Source organism: Narcine bancroftii, chromosome 2, assembly GCF_036971445.1.
Source record: "Narcine bancroftii isolate sNarBan1 chromosome 2, sNarBan1.hap1, whole genome shotgun sequence".
NCBI lineage: Eukaryota > Metazoa > Chordata > Chondrichthyes > Torpediniformes > Narcinidae > Narcine > Narcine bancroftii.
In genome coordinates, this window is record NC_091470.1 from 289,463,408 (window position 1) to 289,483,192 (window position 19,785).

The 19,785-nt window shown below is 40.4% G+C and overlaps 1 protein-coding gene across 9 annotated transcripts in view; it reads right to left on the bottom strand.

Annotated features, from left to right (window-relative positions):
- Nucleotides 1-19,785, bottom strand: part of sulf1 (sulfatase 1) — a 420,487-nt gene that overhangs the window by 44,299 nt on the left and 356,403 nt on the right. For all 9 annotated transcript variants that reach the window (XM_069921287.1, XM_069921289.1, XM_069921288.1 and 6 more), the window contains one exon: nucleotides 13,407-13,536. In XM_069921287.1, coding sequence (XP_069777388.1) covers nucleotides 13,407-13,536 — 130 coding nt within the window. The remainder of the gene's footprint in view (nucleotides 1-13,406; nucleotides 13,537-19,785) is intronic.

Genomic DNA, 19,785 nt, shown 5'->3' on the forward strand with positions numbered 1-19,785 from the left:
TACCTTGTGTGTGCTGGAGAGTAAAGCAACTTGAAATAATGGGAGATAAATTCAAATTTATTGTCAAATGAACTAACGTGCCATGAAAACATATTCAGACTTGAAGCATTGGTTTCCCAAGATAAACTCTGGCAGAGATTTTCTATCTCACACGTAAGATTAGATTCAACTTCAGTGTCATGGTGCCAAGTAAAATACAAAGCCAATGAAATACAATTAGCATCCAACCAGAAGTTAAAAAGTGTTATATACAAATAACTACGTGCAAATAAAAACAAGTGCATTCAGCAAGCAATTATAAAAGTACTGACAGTACAATGTGAGTGCAGTACCATTCAGCGCAGTGATTTAAGGTTCAGCAGGGTCACAGCCTCGGAGAAAAAAACTCTTCTTGAGCTTGCTGGTTCGAGAGTGAAGGGTTCTGTAACACCTATCAGATGGGAGAAGAGTAAAAATGTCCATGGTTTGGGTGAGATGCATCCTTGATGATGCTCTTCATCCTGCCCAGACAGTGTCCCTGATAGATGTTCTCAATGGTGGGCAATTGAATGCCGATAATCTGCCGGGCAGTTTTCACCACCCTCTGAAGTGCTTTACAATCCAATATGAGACAATTGCCATACCACAGAGATGCCACAGGTAAGTTTGCTCTCAATGGTACAGTGGTAAAAATCCATCAATATCCAGGGACAGAAGTGTTCTTTCTTCATGCTCCGCAGAAAATAAAGACGCTGTTGCACCTTTTTAATAGAATGGAGGAGTTCAGTGACCAGGTGAGATCATTGTGGGCACCAAGGAATTGAAAGCATGATACATGCTCCACCTCAACTCCATTGATGTAAATAAGGACATGACTGTGGCTTCCAGCATGCCTGAAGTCCACAATGATCTCCTGGTCTTCTGAGTGTTAAGTGCCAAGTTGTTGTCAGCACACCAAGCAGGCCAGGCTCTGCACCTTGTCCCTATAGGCCAACCGCCCTGGTGTCAACTGCGAACTTGATTACGGAATTAGAACCATATACAGATTGCAGTCACAGGTGAAAAGGAGATTGGCAGGAGATTGTTCATGGATCCCTCCGATGTTGCCACCTCTGTGCTCCCATAATCTCCAGAGACACAGGCCCTCCTGCCTGTTCTATCTGTGAACCTGTGCTCCAGATATCCAACTCACCCTCCTTGACACCTGGCTCTGAACCCACAACATGATCACTGTCACAGGAGAGGGATCAGCACACAGCCCTAGGACACACCAGTGTTAAAGGTGGGAATGGAAGGGAAGAGATTACCTAAGTTAACAGATTGAGGATTGCTAGTCAGAAAGTCCAAGATCCAATTACAGAGGTGTAATATGATACCAAGCTGACGAAGTTTGGAAGGAATCACAGTATTGAAAGCAGAACTAAAGTCAATAAACAGCATTCTGACATAAGAGTTGGAGTTGTTCAAGTGGGTCAAAGCAGAGATAAAGTGTTGTAGAAATGGCATCCTCAGTCAACCTGTTGGTATGATGAGAGTCCAGGGTAATGGGCAAACGGAATTTCAAATGTGATAAAACCAGTCTCTCAAAGCACTTTGCAATGATGGAGGGTGAATGCAACTGGACGGAAGTCATTCAGACTCATGGTGGTGGGACGCTTCAGCTCTGGCATGATGGTGGCAAGCTTGAAGCTCGTAAGAACAACTGCCTGGGCCAGGGCCAGATTGAAAATGTCTGTGAAGACCCTGGCCAACTGTTCAGCACAGACTCTAAGCACACGGCCAGGTATACCATCTGGACCAGCTGCCTTTACCCTACTCAGGGTGGTCCAAAAATCAGAGATGGAAAGTGAGAGAGGAGTTTACCAGGTGGAAGATCCACTTTGAAAGTGACCTCCTTGTTCTCTCAATCAAAGCGAGAGTAGAAATAATTTAGCTCCTCATGGAGGGAGGCACAGCTGGAAGGGGGTGCAGCACTAGATAGTTTATAGTCTGTAATGATCTGTATGCCATGCCACGCCACATACTCCGGAGGTTCGAGAGTTGAAAGATGTTTGTTTAGCTGAAAGATTCCCCTCCTTAGATTGGCCCTGGATGAGCCATAAGTCTCCCAGTCTCCAGATCTGAAAGCTAAATCTCTGTCTTTGAGCAGATGATGAACCTTATTATTCATCCATGGTTTTTGATTAGCAGATATTTTAATTTGTTTTTGTGATGTCACTCCGTCCACACACTTGTTTATATACTCGAGGACAGAGTTGGTATATAAATCGATGTCAGTCTGAGAATCTGTGGTAGCAGGGACACCAAACACACTCCAATCTGAATATTGAAAATGTTGCTGAAGAACAAAGTCAGGACCCTCAAGCCAGATCTGAATAGTCTTTATTGTGGGGTTTGCACATTTAATGCCTGGGCTGCACTTGGGAAATAGAAACAGTGAAAGATCATCAGACTGTCCCAGGTGAGGAGAGTAGTGGTTTTTTTAAGCATCAGCCGCATTTGTATGAACCTGATCTAAAGTTTTATTTACCTTTGAGGTACATAAGTGCCTCCTTCCTCCTTCTGGGCATTCTCTTCTTCTTTTTAAACCTCTCAATTCATCCTTTTACCTTTTACTTTTTAACCTACTACTCCTTTGTTCTCTTCTCTCTTTTGCTTCAGTCTTGTCCTTCTCTATGTCCCATCTCCTTCCTTCTCCTAGGTATATGGTAAATTATTACCGAGCACCATGTACACAACTCCAAGGCACCTATCATTATCTAACTGTTGCTCCCATGTAAGAATCATTAAAGCATTAGAAAGGATGTCCTCTTATTACTTTTTGATGTTATAAAATGAAATACTCATCATTAAGGCTGAATTATGTGAAAAATTATTACCCAAGATTCTTTGAGATGTATTAATGACTGAGATCTTTCTCTTGACTTGCATGACCCAAACTATATGGCATTTTATAGTTTTTATTTGCTTTGTTTCTGTTTTCTCTATCTGAGTACCCTCATCTAACTGCTTTTAAGTTTCTTTGCTCACCTTTTCTCACTGATTTCTCTTATTAATCCATCACTTAATTAACAGCTTGTCTCCACTGCATCCCTCATCTCAGCCTATCAGAGTCATTCTCTATATTCTATCCATCCCTGATCCATACTCTCTACAACTTGAGACTAATTTAAGATGTAAGATGCCAGATTCTGTTTATTGTTGTGTTTACAAAAAGGTTTTTCCTCTTTGCATTGCAAAAGCATACGAAGAGGCTCTATTAACACAGTGCCACTGTCAAGACAAGAAATAATAGCAAAAGAGTCTCTTCAGAAACACCGATTGTTTGTGGATCCCCACCTCCTCCGATGTTGCCACCTCTGTGCTCCCATAATCTCCAGAGACACAGGCCCTCCTGCCTGTTCTATCTGTGAACCTGTGCTCTAGGTATCCAACTCACTCTCCTTGGCATCTGGCTCTGAACCCACAACATAATCAATGTCAGAGCCTGAGGCCCTTTGGGAGCCCTGCTCTCCATCAGTATCCTCCTGAATCCCACCCTTGATACCTACTTCCTGAAGGTGGTAGCCAGTAGCCCACTTCCTGATTTAAGTAAAGCTCCAAGCTTGAGGTGGCTTCCTATACTCATAGATTCTCTCCAAGGCTTCTCCTTCTTGGCATGGAGGTGTTCTCTTGCTCTCGTCCCATGCACCGGTCGACTGCTTCCTTGGTGTCTACAACATCAAAATCTGGGCTGCCAAATGTGGACACTGTCGTCATGGGCCCTGGAGCTCCAAGAATATTGATGTAAAAACCACCATCGGCCTGGTTCCACAGGCAATATTAATCTTGGAGCTATTGGGTGGAACGGCTGGACAGTGGACCCACTCTATCTTCCCGGATCCACTCCAGTGGCAGGACTGCCATCACAGCCGCAATGCCATCCTAACAGTCCTTCTTTCCATCTCCTCATTCTCACAAAAGGTTGTTGATCTGAAACACAAACTCTATTTCTGCATATAGTGTCTGACCATTGTGTGATACAAAATTTTCTACTTTTGTTCCAGATTTCCAGCATTTGCAGTTTTTGATTTTCACATGCTTCATAAGGTCAAGGTTACTGCTGACAAAGGGTACGAAATAGAGTGACAAACTAATAATGCTATGTGGAATTTTAACTTGAAGTGAGTTTTGTTTGGCTTTGGATGGCATAAACTTGGAAATACAAGAGACTGCAGATATTGGAACCCAAAGTAAAAAAAATCTGGAGCAGAAATTTGGATGTTGGATCAGATCCAGGAAATCTATTTCATAATCATTTAACTAACATACAATTTTTAACCTTTCCTTTTAAATCTCACTATACAATCATATACATCATTTTAAAAAATACTTCCAAACATAATTATTTTTAGCATGAACACCATTTAACTTAAACTCAATAATCACAGTCCATTGGAATTCGCAAAATCATAATATGCCCACTCATACCACATAATTGGCAACGTGGTCATGCTATATAAGATGAGTTTCTCCAGCATTCTGTTTTTACCATACAGTCTACTGACTTTAGAGAAAGAGAGCTGAATCCACAATAATCTCAAAGACTGTAATTAGCTCAGATTGGAGAGAAAGCTCAATTTCTCTTTTCCTTTTGTGAAAACATGCTATCCTTAGCCTCTCTTTTCAATTATAAGATTTTTGCTTGCTTTTTCTATCTTCTGCCACCAAGGGGAATCATTCCCTGCTCTGTGAGATCCCTTCACAGACTTAATCTGCTCAACTAGACGATTGTTCTCTCTTGTAAATTTGAGGGAGCACAAGTCCAGTTTGTGTAACTGAACAATGTTAATATTTTAGGGCCTAGTGTGGTCTTATGGGCTCTGAGCATTTTCACTTTTATACTTGGCTACTGAAATATTATACATGATGTATATTTGACAGTTAGTTTCTGCTTCCCAAATTTGTTTGCACACAATAACATGCACCCATTGATGAACTTCAGCTATTTAATTCTGTAATTTTTCTCAACCCTTCAAACCCTAGTTTGGCATCATCTGAAAACATTTTCATCGAGTTTACGAATCCAAGTTATTTCAATAAATTGGAAGCTGTGCTGTTCCAAAGCCATACTCCATCGTACCATATTCAGTCCCTCTCTAATCCCTTAAAATAATTCCTCTCATGCTCTTTAAATCTCTTGCCACACTAATATAGGTTTTTAGGTATTTATGTGAATTTCCTGATTGAGCTCAGGTCAACCTTGCATGTTTGAATAATATTTAAAGGGATATTATCACCTCAGTGGGAAGCAGTGGGCTTGGCTGAGTTCCTGAAACATCCAGTCTGAGCATTCCTTGGCTGCTGTTGGCTTCTGGGCAATATGGTGCTGCATTCAGTCAAGTGCTTTGTAATGTATGATTGGTAATGTAATCACATTCAGGAGGCATCAATTTCCACATTCTCCTCTTTTTGCTTACCCATTCTTTGTTCATCCTTTAAAGCCTATCAACAATTGCGCCTCCAAAACAATTTTTACCATCATTGTCTAAACTCTAGAGCGACTAACCACAATGAAAAACTTGAATTTGATATTTTGGGTAGAAGCTTTTCAAAAGGTTATTTGTGTTTCATTTATATATTATTGCATGCTTTGCAGATTGTAAGATTAGATAGGTTACAGCTCTGAAATACTGCAGTTCAGTGAAATTGTGGTGTGGCAACTATTTGCTGCTTCCATGGAAAACTAGAACTCCTCGATCAGCATCAAACTATCTCTTAATAATGGTTTTTTTCAATCCTCTCCAGAACACTTTAGCTACCTTGGATGAAAAGTTGCTTTCCAACATCAATCTTGAGTTTGCCTTTAACGGTTTGGAGCTTAGGTCCCTTGTTCCATTAGCTTGGTTTAACTTAAAATAATTATGCAAATTAACTTTTTGTCTATATCACACAGATGTAGGTGCTCAGCTCGCCTCTTGACAGTAAAACTAGTGCCATTAAATTCTGAATGTTACCTATAAATACAGAGGCCACTTGTTCCTGTTGGGCAAGTGTGCCAATATTTGCATATTTGTGTCCACAGCCAGAACCACTTTGTCACTGGGATGTTTAATTAACAATTTTAATTAACAATTTTTTGGTGTATCTCAAGCATCCCCAAACTAACCCTTCATTATGAATTTCAATTGTATTAAAATTTCTCACGCACTATTATTTTCATTCATTTATAATTTAAAGTCCAGGATAACTTGCCTCAAGGCCATCATAACACATATCAACCTTCCACCATAAAATGGGCCTCAAGGGGATTAAAATGTAATTTAATTTTGTAATTTATAAACCTTAGATAATCATGCAAGGTACTCATTGCAAAATGAACATGAAAAGATAACAAACTAGTTTGGAGCATGACATAATCAATTTTATTTCCCATGCATTTCTATTTGAAGAATTTTCTTACAAGTTTTTTTTCCTGTGTCAACAACAGGAAACTAAATATTGCAAGCTGCACGCAATAGATCATGGATGTGACACAATGACTGACAGAGAATGGAGCAGAAAATTATTAACTACTGCACAGAACCACAGGAGCCCAATACTTTGGGGATTATCCCTTTATAATGCAAGTATTCAGGCAGGTTTTTATAGTTAAACACATTTGGTCCTTGTAGGTCATAGAAAGGAATGTAATAAAGAAGGCCATCCTGGTTTAGCACAAAAACTGTTTCCACTAAGGCATTTTAATGCAGGAAGTGTTTTTCACTTACTTCACTGAGATTACAGCAAAAACTGACCACCGTTAGGATTGATCCACATTGTCCTCTGTGAATGGAGGACTTACTGATGTACTCTATGATTTATTTTAATTAACACAAAGCAGTTGTTACAGTCTGAAAATAATAAAATTACATGCTTAGATTTAATATTAGAGATGCAATATTGATAATACAGGTTCTGCTGAGGACAAATGGATTTATCATTGGTTGGCCATTCCTCGCTATTTGTTATTTGTGGCCAGGTAAAGCAGGAGTATTGCATCTGAGAAGACCAAATACAGAAATTTCTAAACACAAAAAAATCTGACGCACCCTTTGTAGGCCATTTATCTGCTCAGTTTTTTTCTCCCCCTTAACTCGGCTTGACCTGCAATATGCCACAATTTATACTTTGTTTGCTTTATCATCATCTAACAACCCTTATTAATACATTAACTGGAGGATTTGTAAGATTTATCCACATGGCAACCCTTGTCTCACCCTGCTATAGATATTCCCTTTGTCTTTACCCATCCCTCACCACCACCTCGTCTACAACCCCAAAATTCTTATTTTTCTCTCTTACCCAGTTCTAATGAAGGGTCTGCTACTTGAAATGTTGACTCTCTTTCCACAGATGCTACCTTACCTAGCTCGTGTTTCATAGAATATAGAACACTACAGCACAGTACAGGCCCTTCAGCCCTCAATGTTGTACCAACTTGTTTATGCCTTTAAAAAAAGTACTAAACCTTCCCTAACCTGTCTAAGAGTCTCTTAAATGCCCCTAATGTTTCAGCCTCAACAACCATCCCTAGCAAGGCATTCCAGGTACCCACAACTCCCTGTGTAAAAAAACTTACCCCTAATGTCTCACCTAAACTTCCCTCCCTTCACTTTGTACATATGTCCTCTAGTGTTTGCTGATCATGGCCTGGGAAACAGGAGCTAGCTGTCCACAGTATCTATGCCTCTCATAATCTTATACACTGCTATTAAGTCTCGTCTCATCCTTCTACCCTCCAGCTCTGCTAACTTCATAAGACTTGTTTTCCAATCCAGGTAACATCATGGTAAATCTCCTCTGCACCCTCTCCATAGCTTCCACATCCTTCCTATAACTGAACACAACACTCTTAGTGTGGTCTTACCTCTCTAACTTGAATTCAATCCCCCTACTAATGAAGCCCAGCATCCCATAGGCCTTCTTAACTATCCTATCAATCTGTGCAATGACCTTGAGGGATGTATGGATTCGAACCTCAAGATCCCTCTGATCATTCATATTCTTAAGTAACCGACCATTGTCCTTCTACTCAGCCTTCTGGTTTGTATTTCCAAAATGCAAAAGCTCGCACTTGTCCAGACTGAACTCCATCAGTCATTTTTCTGCCCATCTCTGCATCCTGTCTATATCCTCTTATAATCTTCGACAGCCTTCAGCTCCATCCACAACTCCTCTAACCTTCATGTCATCCACAAACTTACTGACCCATCCTTCTGCCTCTTCATCCTGGTTATTTATAAAAATCATAAAGAGCAAGGGACCTAGAACAGATCCTTGCAGCACCCCACTAGTCACCAGACTCCAGGCAGAATACCTTCCTTCTGCTACTACTCTCTGGTTTCTTGCTGCAAGCCGATTTTTTTTATCCACACACCCAAGGTTCCACTGATCCCATGCCTCATGACTTTCTAGATGAGTCTCTCATGAGGGACCTTGTCAAATGCCTTACTAAAATCCACGTTGACCACATCTACCACCTTACTCTCATCAATTTCTTTTGTTAACTCCTGAAAAAACTCAATTAGGCTCGTCAGGTACGACTTTCCCTTCACAAAGCCATGCTGACTATCCTTGAGTAGACTGTCCTTTTCCAAATGCTCATAGATCCTTTCTTTAAGAATCCTCTCCATTAGTTTGCACATTACTGATGAAAGACTCACCAGTCTATAATTCCCAGGATTCTCCCTATTAACTTTTTTAAACAAGAGAAATACATTTGCCATTTTAAAATCCTCTGGCACCTCCCCTGTGGCCAAAGAGGACTCAAAGATCATAGGTACTGCCTCAGCTATCTCTCCTCTCACTTCTCATAGCAACCTGGGGTATATCGCGTCTGGTCCCGGGGACTTATCAATCTTGATGTTTTTAAGAAGATCCAACACTTCCTCTTCCTTAATCTCTACATGGTCCAGCGCACAAGCCTGTTCTATTCAAACCTCACCCTCGTCAAGGTCCTCTTCTCTTGTGAATACTGAAGCAAAGTATTCATTTAAGACCTCCTCAACCCCCTCCACTTCCAGACACATGTTACCTCCTTTATCCTTTAGCACCCTATCTTCATTCTAGTCATTCTTCTGTTCTTCATAGGCATAACACGCCTTGGGGTTCTCCTTAATCCTACATGCCAAGGCCTTCTCACGCCCCCTTCAAGCTCTCCTAAGTCCTTTCTTAAGATCCTTCTTGGCTACCATACATTTCTCATGAGTCCTTCCTGTTTTTGGTCTCCTATATCTAATATATGCTTCCTTCTTTTTCACTAGTTTCATCAGCTACAGTTCCCTTGTCCCAATGGGACAAACCTATCCTGAATCACTCACAAGTGGTCTTAAACTTCCTCTACATTGCTTCTGTGCTTTCACCCTTGAACATATCTCCAATTTACTCTTGCTAATTTTCTCTTGCTACTCTTGCCTGTCAGAAAATTAGTGACTTTCCAGTTCAGGTTCAGCCCGTCCCATCAGACTTTCCCCAGAAGAAGTCCCAATGATCCACAGTGCTGCCTGCTTTTATTTCAAGTCAAACCTATATATATGAACTCTCACGTGGTGTGTGCAAGAAATTTTATGTCTCTCATGGGCAGGTGCTTTGGCAATTGTGTCAACACTTGAAAATCTTGCAAATGTGGATGCCTAATGATTTTAAAGTGGGTGAAAAATCAAGGAATGAAACCAATTGTTAGACTACAAATAGTCTTGCACTCTGTTCAGAAGCCATGTCTAGAGAGGAAGTAAAGGTCACACAAAAGTATAATTGAGGACGACTTGCATGGCACCAGATTGAATGGTGTAAGTTTTGAACAGATACTCAAAATCTTGGGCTTCTTTCATTGAATTAGAGAAGATTAAGAGAAAATGTAAAATCTATTTCAGATAAGATAGATTAAAAAAAATAGAAAGTGCTGTGATGGGAGTGGTGACTTTGAAATTCTGAATGGGGCAGGCAGAAAATTGTCTGGTGATGGAATTTTGTTGGAACTGACAGAAATTGTGAAAGTTGGCTCATTGAATGTTGAGTGTTTCAGAATCAGAATTTATTGCGATGAGCAAGTCATGAAATTTGGCACTGTAAAGTGATTATTTCTGGAGTAATCACAGATAATGAGGGCAAAATATATGGAGCCTGAGGAAATTATGGCATGATGTTTCCCATTGGAGAGAATAATACCAGGAAGGTGCCAGTGCAAGTTCTATGTATGTGAACCATATCTGTGCACAAGGCCCAAGACAATTGGGAAGCAGAAAATGAGAAATTAGGTGGGTCATTGAAATGCAAGGGAAGGAAAGAAGTTCTGGTGCTTTGTGGATATGGTCAGCTGGCAGAATTAAAAGAGATCTCAGGCATGATCCAGTGTTGAAGGAAACAGGGTGGGGTAATTCTTTTCTGCTATCAGGCTGGTGATGGTGACAATTCACTACATTAATGAGGAAGAATTGGAGGCTTGGAGAGCAGAATCAAGAAGTTAGAAAAAAGTTTAACAGACTCAACTGCCAGACAATCACAATCCAAGTTATAAGATCCCATGTAACAAGCTTGAAAGCTATTCCATTAAAGTCTACTACCGTAAGTGTTCAGAGGATCAGAATTTATTGTCATGAACATGCTACGAAATTCATTGTTTTGTAGCAGCATCATAGTGGAAACATTTATATAAAACCACTTTACAAATAAGTAAAAATAGTGCATGAAAAGAGTGTAGGGTTCATTGTTCATTCACGAATCTGATGGCAGAGGGTAAGAAGCTTCATTGTGCTGTTGAATGCTCATCTTCAGGCTCCTGTACCTTTTGCCTGATAGTATTGATGGTAGCAGAAGGATGAAGGCATGGCCTGGGAGAGGCTGCTTTCTTAAGATAGCCTCAATGGATTGGTGCCCTTGACGTCGCAGGCCTAGTTAACAACCCTCTGGAGCTTTTTCTGGTCCGGAGCGTTGGCACCTCCATATCAGACAGTGATGCAACCAGCCAGATGCTCTCCATGGTATACTATAGAAGTTTTCGAGAGTTTTCAGTGACATATTGAATCTCCTCAAACTCCTCACAAAGCATAGCCGCTGGTGAGCCTTCTTTGTAATTGCATCAACATGGAGGCTCGAGGACAGATCCTGGAATTTGAAGTTCTTGACCCTCTCCATTGCTAACCCCTTGATAAGGACTTTTTCTGAAGGCATCAATCATCTCTTTTGTTTTGCTAACGTTGAATGCAAAGTTGTTTTCATGACTAGCTGATTTATCTCCGTCCTACACACTTCCTCATTACCACCTGCGATTCTACCAACAACCATAGTGTCATCGGAAAATTTGTAAATAGTATTAAATTGTGCCTAGCCACCCAATCATTGCTGTAAAGCAAGTAGAGCAGTGGGCTAAGCACACATCCTTGAGGTGCACCTGTGTTGGTCATCAGTGAGGATGAGACTTTGATTCCAATTCGTACTGACTGTCGTCTTCCGATGAGGAAGTTAAGGATCCAGTTGCGGGGGGGGGGGGGGGGGGTTCAGAGGCCCAAAGTTTGGAGTTTGTTGACCAGCTCTGAGGGAATATTGGTGTTGAAGGCTGAAATGAGTTGAGCAGTCATATGCATTTGATGTTTTTGAGGGGATCCAGAGCTGAGTGGAGTGGAGAGCCAAAGATATTGCATCTGCTGTGGAGCGATTATGATGATAGGCAAATTGCAGTGTGTCCAGTCCTTTACTTAAGTACATGTTATTTCTGGCCATGACCAACATCTCAAAGCATTTCATTGCAGTAGATGCGAGTGCTACTGGGTGAAAGCCCTTGAGGAAGCTCACACAGCTCTTCTTGGGCACTGGGATTATTGATGTCTTTTTGAAGCAAATGGGAACCTCTGACTGCAACAGTGAAATATTGAAAATGTCCATGAACACTCCTATCTTGGGGCCATCATATCGATCTATCTTGGGGTGATAATGTCGATGCAATCATGAAGAAGGCTCGCCAGTGGCTATATTTTGTTGGGTTTGATATCTGGCATGTCAGAAAAGACTCTTGTAAATTTCTACAGGTGTACTGTGGAAAGCATTCTGACTTGTTGGACCACTGTTTGGTATGGAGGTGCCAATGCTCAGGATAGGAACAGGCCACAAACAGTTGCAAACTTGGCCAGCCCAATCATGGGCATTAGTCTTCACTCCATTAAGGATATCTTTCTGAGGTGTCTGAAGAAAGCATCCTCTATCATCAAGGACTCCCACCACCCAGGCCACGACCTATTCTCACTGCTCCCTTCAGGAAGGTGGTGCAGGATCCTGAAGATGAACACCCAACATTACAAAAACACCTTCTTCCTCTCCACTATCCGATTTATGAATGGACAATGAACCATAGTTATTACCTCACTTTTTTCTCTTCTTTTGCACTAATTATTTATTTTTAAATAGTGCATTTAAGGAAATGTAATTTATACCAATTTTTTGCACCTACAATGCACAATACTGCTGACACAAACAAAAAAAATTCTTGAGACATATTCACAACAATAAACCTGATTCTGACATCATTTGCAGGCCACAGGTGCATAGTACAATTTGACGATACAATCAAAATGTATGTGTTTACCCACAAATATTATTGTGTAAGTCTATATAGAGACAACCTGATTACTTTTATTTCTTGGCTTTTTGATTCAACATTTTGTGTGGGCCCAAAACATCCACAAAATACAAAAATATTCTGAACCAACATCTTTATTGAGCCAATTTAAATAACATAGATCAGATAAGTCTTCCCAAAACCTATGCATAAATTGTACATATGCATATATTTCTGGTTTGGCTCACCTGGCACTGGGAAAATTCCTCCTCTTTTCCAATTACTTCCACAGAAATAAGCTAAATCTCAAGAAAAATTAATCTTGGCCATTATTGTATAAAAGCATTGGCCTAGATTGCATTATGATTTTTGAGGACAAACAATGTGGCTTGATAGAAATCATTCTCAAAGAATACAGTCCAATTATATTTTTGACATTGGAATCCTAACTTCAATGGCACTGGCCTCAGCTTACAGGTGGCTCTGTGATATGTGTATTTGGCAAATTGCACAGTGTACGTAATTACTGCTATAATTAGGTTTACAACCTGGACTTCATAGTTAATGCTTTTATGTTAAACAACTTCACACTTCAACAAATTGGCAAACAACTGGCAGTAGCTGTGTGATTGCTGTAATCACCGTATCTGGCACAAAGCTTCAAAGAGACCAACAAAATGAACTGAATCATTGAAGCTAATTGCAAGTGACACCTTGCCTCATTTCCTGCAATTGGTCACCTTTTATGTTTTGGTTCTTTCATGCTTTATGCCATATATTTAATTTGTTGCCTGTATCAAGCTGAAGATCTCCAACCATGTACAAAATAGTCTTGATTATAATAAAGCTCACTTACCTGCCCAGGTTGTTCACATGCTGTTTGATACTTTGCCTGTTGACAGACTTCTTTTACCCTTTCATATTTAGGGAGGTAATTTGTTTGTTGGGCATCACCAGTTCCATCTTCCTTCTTACGAAGCAATTTACTAGAAAAAAAGGGCAACAGAATATTTAAAACCAGAGAACGCTACTCTCTAAGTGAAGAAGTTCCCCCTCATGTTCCCCTAAACCTTTCCCATTTCACCCAAACGACATGTCCTCTACTATACCTCTCAATCTTGTAAATCTCTATCAAATTTCCCCTCATTATTCTTTGTTCCAAGCCCTAACTTGTTTAATCTTTCCCTGAAACTCATCTCCTGAAGACCTGGCAACATCTTTGTAAATCTTCTCTGCCCTCTTTCAGTCTTACTGATATCCTTCCTGTAGTTAGGCGACCAGAACTGCACACAATATTACATATTTGGCCTCACCAATGTCTTAAACAACTTCAACCTAACATCCTGACTCGTATACTCAATACTTTGATTTATAAAGGCTACGACGCCAAAAGCTTTCTTTACAGCCCTGTCCACATGCGATACCACCTCAGGGAACAATGTATCTGTATTCTCAAATTTCTTTGCTCCTCCATATTCCTCAGTGCCCTACCATTTAGAATGTATATCCTACCTTGGTTTGCTCTTCCAAAATACAACACCTCACACTTGTCTGCATTAAAGTCCATTTTCCATTTACTAGCCCATTTTCCCAGTTGGTCCAGATTCCTTTCCAAGCTTTGAAAATCTTCCTTGCTGTCCACTCCACTTCCTATCTTTGCGCCATCAGTAAACTTGCTGATCCAATTTACCACATTATCATCCAGATCACTGATATAGACAACAAACAACAATGATCCCAACACAAATCCCTGAGGCACATCACCAATCACATGCCTCCAAGCCCCTTATAAACCACCAACCCTCCTAGGAAGTGGGTAAATGTACCAGGCATGCAGTACCCAGTAAGCCATTCACACTGGACAATGATTTACCTGATTCATCTGGATCTCTTGGATCTAAGAAAGGCCCCACCTCCAGGAGTTCTACGAGTGACATATTAGGTACTCGCAGGGTAGTGAAATCATAGCAGGAATAAAGTACATACGCACTCAATGTATAAAAGACGTGGGGAAAAAACACGTACAATTTAGTAAGACATACGTGCTCAATGTATAAAGGACTGCGGGAAAATCTACCACAGTGGGTTGCAGACTGTTCAAGCTTAGAACAAACCCACAGACAAGCTTGTCATTATTTCCTAAACAATTGAGTATAACAACTATTTACATAGCATTACATTGTAATAGTTATTATAACTACCTGCTGACAGCTCCACTGGCCATACTCTGACAGCCTCGCCAACTGCACAGTTATATTTCACAGCACAGCCAGCCATGTTGTGAAATATAACTGTGCAGTTAGTGGGGCTGTCTGCATATGGCTGGTGGAGCTGTCAGTGCGTACCTGTGCTTTAAATCATCTCAAGAATACTTATATTACCAGACTGACGCAAGCACGCAGGCATGCACTAATGTCACTAATAGTACCTGGTAATTCAAGTAGACCATTGACACCGCCACCGGGCTCTGATACTTTCCCCACCAAGAGTCAGAGCCTGGTTGATTTTTACTTGCCCTGCCTGGTTGGGACCTTTTACACTGCCAGATTACCTGCTACAACCCACTTTATTTGGTGGTGTGAAAGGGGCTTGAGAAGCAACTATCCATTACCACTCTCTGTTTTCTCCCACACAGCCAATTCAGAATTCAGTTTACAACCTTTCCATGGATACCTAGTGTCTTCACCTTCTGAACCACATTCCATGTGAGACCGTGTCAATGACTTTACTAAAGTCCATGTAGACAATATCCACAGCCTTTCCTTCATCTACCTTCTTAGTAACTTCCTTGAAAATCTCTACAGGATTTGTTAAACATGACCTACCTTGCACAAAGCCACACTGACTGCCTTTAATCAGCCCATGGCTATCCAAATACTTATATATCCTATCTTTCAGAACTCCTTCCAATAATTTACCTACTATTGATGCCAGGCTCACTGGCCTATAATTACCTGGTTTACTTTTGAAGCCTTTTTTAAACAACAGGACAGCATGAGCTACCCGCCAATCCTCTGGCACCTCACCTGTGGCTAAGGACATTTTGAATATATTTGACAGGGCCCCTGTAATTTCTATGCTAGTCTCCCTCAAGGTCTGAGGGAATATCACATCTAACTGGGGGATTTGTCTACCTTTATTTGTTGTAAGGCAGCAAGCATCTGTTCCTCCTTAATCTCCATATATTCCATGACCCTTCTGCTTGTTTCCCTTCCTTTCTTACACACTATGCCAGTTTCTTGAGTAAATACTGATGCAAATAAACTGTTAAAGATCTCCCCCAATCACCACTCTGATCCTCTAGGGGACCAATTTTGTCCCTTATTATTCTTTTATTCTTAACATACTTGTAGAAACCCTTCGGATTTACCTTCACATTATCTGCCAAAGTTACCTCATGCCTCCTTTTTGCCTTCCTAATTTCCTTCTTTCTTACTTCCTTACATTTTCTATTCCTTATTTGCTCCTTGTTGCCTATACCTGTTATACACCTCCTTCTTCTTAACCAGATCACCAATATCCCTTGAAAACCAAGGTTCCCTATGCCTGTTATCTTTGCCTTTAATCCTGGTAGGAACATGCAAACACTGCACTCTCAAAATTTTGCCTTTGACTGCCTTCCACTTACTGGGCATATCTTCAGAAAACAACTTATCCCATTCTGCTCTTCCTAGATTCTTTCTCATTTCCACATAATTGAACTTTTTCCAATTTAGAACTTCAACTCAAGGACCAGATCTATCCTGATCCATAATTAACTTCAAACTAATAACATTATGGTCATTGGATCCAAAATGTTCACCTACACATACTTCTGCTACCTGACCTGCCTGGTTCGCTAATAGGACATCAAGTATTTCATCCTCTCTCATTGATACCTCTATTTATTGGTTTAGAAAACTTTCCTTAACACATTTGACAAACTGCAAGCCATCCAGCCCTTTTACAGTATGGAAGTCCCAGTTAAAATCTCCTATGCTTGGCATTGAAGCTTGAATTCCTGGTTGCTGGCCATTTTAATTCCTCTCACCATTCCCACTCAGACATGTCTATCCTCAGTCTTATCTATTGTCAGAGTGAGGATAAATCTGAGGAAAACATAAATTTGAGGAAAATGAATCATAATCCTCCTGTACAGCCCAAAGGCATGAACATTGAATTTTTCATTATTAGGTAATTCACCCCATACCACTATTTCATTATTAAATGCAAGAGCAAGAATGTGATGTTCATGCTTTGCAAGCCACTTGGAGGGTTTTGTGCAGCTTTGGGCTCTTCATTAAAGAAGGGATGTGTTGACATTGGAGAGAGTTCAGACGAGGTTCACAGGGATGATTCCAGAAATAGAAAGGTTATCATGTGAGGAGCGTTTGACAGCTCTTGGCCTGTACTCATTGGAATTTAAGAGACTGAGTGGGGGTGGGGTGGGGGTTTCTAATTGAAAATTTTGAATGATGAAAGGCATGGGCAGAATAGATATAGAAAGGTTGTTTCCCATGGTGGAAGAGTCTAAGACAAGAGAGCACAAATTTCGGATTGAAGGGAGTCTGGTCAGAACAGAGATGCTTAGGATTTTTTTTTAGCCCGAGGGTGGTAAATCTGTGGAATATGTTGCTTCAGGTGGATATAGAGGCAAAGTCATTGGGTGTGATTAAGGCAGAGTTTGATAAATTCTTGATTAGCCAGGACATCAAAGGTTATGTGGAGAAGGCCTGGCAGTGGGACTGTGGGAAAGTGGATTAGTTCATGATTAAATGACTCGGTTGGCTGAATAGCCTATTTATGCCATTATGTCATCACCATCTCTACCTGGTCCTGTTTTCTCTCTAGCCTTTCCCCCCCCCCCCCCCCCCTCAGTGGTCTCCTCTCCTACCTGTCTCTCCATCACTCTCTCCCACCACCCAATACTTAATCATCTCTTAGCTCCCTCCCTCTTCTATACAAATGATATATCCTCTTGGCTCTGAACTAATAAATAGCTAACTCCACATAGCACCTATTAATTTGATTTGAGTCCCCCCCCCATCAAAAAAAATTGTGAATCCTATTGGTGACCAAATAAAATAGTTTTGTTTGTTGGATCATGATTGCAATGGCCCCAGCTCCACCAGGAGAGTGGATTGAGGTCAGACATGAGGAGGAGGTACTTCTCCCAGAGAGTAATAAATCTGTAGAAATATCTGCCCATGGAAGCAGTGGAGGCTGTCTCATTAAATGTACAAAGATACAGAGGTAATTTTGAATAACAGGGGAATTAGGGTTTATGGAAAATTGGTGGGTAAGTGGAGCTATGGCCAGAAACCCAATGATCTTTTTGAATAGTGAAGCAAACTCAATGGCTCCTATTTGCTATCCTTTAAATATGTCTATTTGTCAATGCGACTGTGATTACTTTCCCTCGTCTTCCTCCTCTCACTTCTCTGAAATTAAATAATACCTCAGTTACGGACAGTCACATTTCCTGGCAAACAAAATGTAAACTAGACTATTCATGATGAAAAGTTTTCGGTCTATTTCTCTTGAAGAGTTTGTGTCTGGAAACATTGACTGTCAATTGCTTTCCATAGATGCTACCTAACCCACTGAGTTCCTCCATCCAGTGCATTGTTTTGTGTGAGACACATTTCCTGGTTTCACAGACTGGTGAGTGCTCCAATTCTGATCAGCTTGGGGTCACATTTCCAGGTTGGTACAATGGTGGAAATCTGGACAGTTGGGTGTTGATTAAACTATCCCCCAGTGTGTCACACTGCTTTCTGAGGGAAAATGCTTTATTTCTATGTTAAGTGTACTGACACAGTTCAGTGACTGAATCCAATCTTTTGAAAACATTCTGAATGATTTATAGAGCTGAAGTTATGTAGTTAACTTTCAATGTAATCTACTGCAAATGCACCAGCTGATTGATGCATACTGCATGAGTTCCACCAATATAACTACACAGATGTGAACATTATTTTTCGGTCAGAAAGATATATGTATACATATAATGTATAAATATATATTCATTCCTTCTACATGTTAATATAACTGAGATAGATTTCAAGAGGGAGCCTCCAGACTTCAGGTCCAATTACAAAGACTGAGTGAAAAAAATCAATACCTATTACAATGGTGAGACTAAGGCTTAGTGCTACTGTCCTGGGGCTTGATTTTAATCAGTGTTCAGCTGTCTTTTCAGATGGTGCATCACCATCTCAGTGGAATATGTAACTTTCAGAAAGCCAGAACAATTATGCCTCAAGGCCTTTGGATGTATACTTTGATTTGTGAGGTTGCTAAAATGTTCTCCGATGAGGTGGACGCTTTGGCAGTTATGCAAAGTAAAACAAATGGTTTCCTAGTTTCTGATGTCAAAGAAATTTCTCACAAACTGTGGTTTATGAAGTTACTGACTGGCCCTTCTACTCGTTAAGGAAAAAAAAATTATAAGTTTTTATTCAAAATGATCTTTGGGAGTATCAACTTTATATTCTGTTGCAGTGTGCTAATTAATTTTAAAATCTAATATTCATGCTGTTTATCTTGTCTTTTTGAGAATTTGTGACTGAACTGTGAGAGTAGGTCACACCTCAGTTAGAAGGGGCTTTTGATAATTAACAAGTTCATTAAATGGCAGTAATGAATTAGCATAGACAGTTGAAGGAATTTGTCACTAAAACAAATTAAATGAATTCCACTGACTGTGATTTCCCCTTTTGCACTTCCCTCATGTCCCAGACACTTTCTAATTTGGCTTACCACTGCAGGGAAAACATATTGTATATTTATTTAGAGAATCTAAATAAATATACAAAGGCATGTGGCTGAAATTAATTTCTGACTAATAGATTTAGTCAGGTTCAATAAAGAACTATCAGGTCCTGCTTTCACACCAAATCTGTTCCCTTTTCAATGATCAGCTCAATTAAAAAGTAACCCTTGGCTTCTTTTCTCTATGTGACCATCTTCTTAAATTGCCCCTCTTGCCTTTTGTCACCAGCAAAAAAAAGCTGCTCATGGATTCCTTTGTCATCTGATCACCTGCCTCTGTTACTCGTCTTCACCAACCTATCAATCCAAGCACTTGTCCCATCTTTTTCTGTTCCTCTCCTAGCTCCCCTCATCCCCACTCAGTTTATGCTGCTCATGAGACCAATCTCCTACTCTGTTGAACTTATTCCCACTAAGCAGCTGATGATTCTAAATGATGATGCCTTCCGTCACTGTGCCTATGTTCAGACGCGACTTTCCCT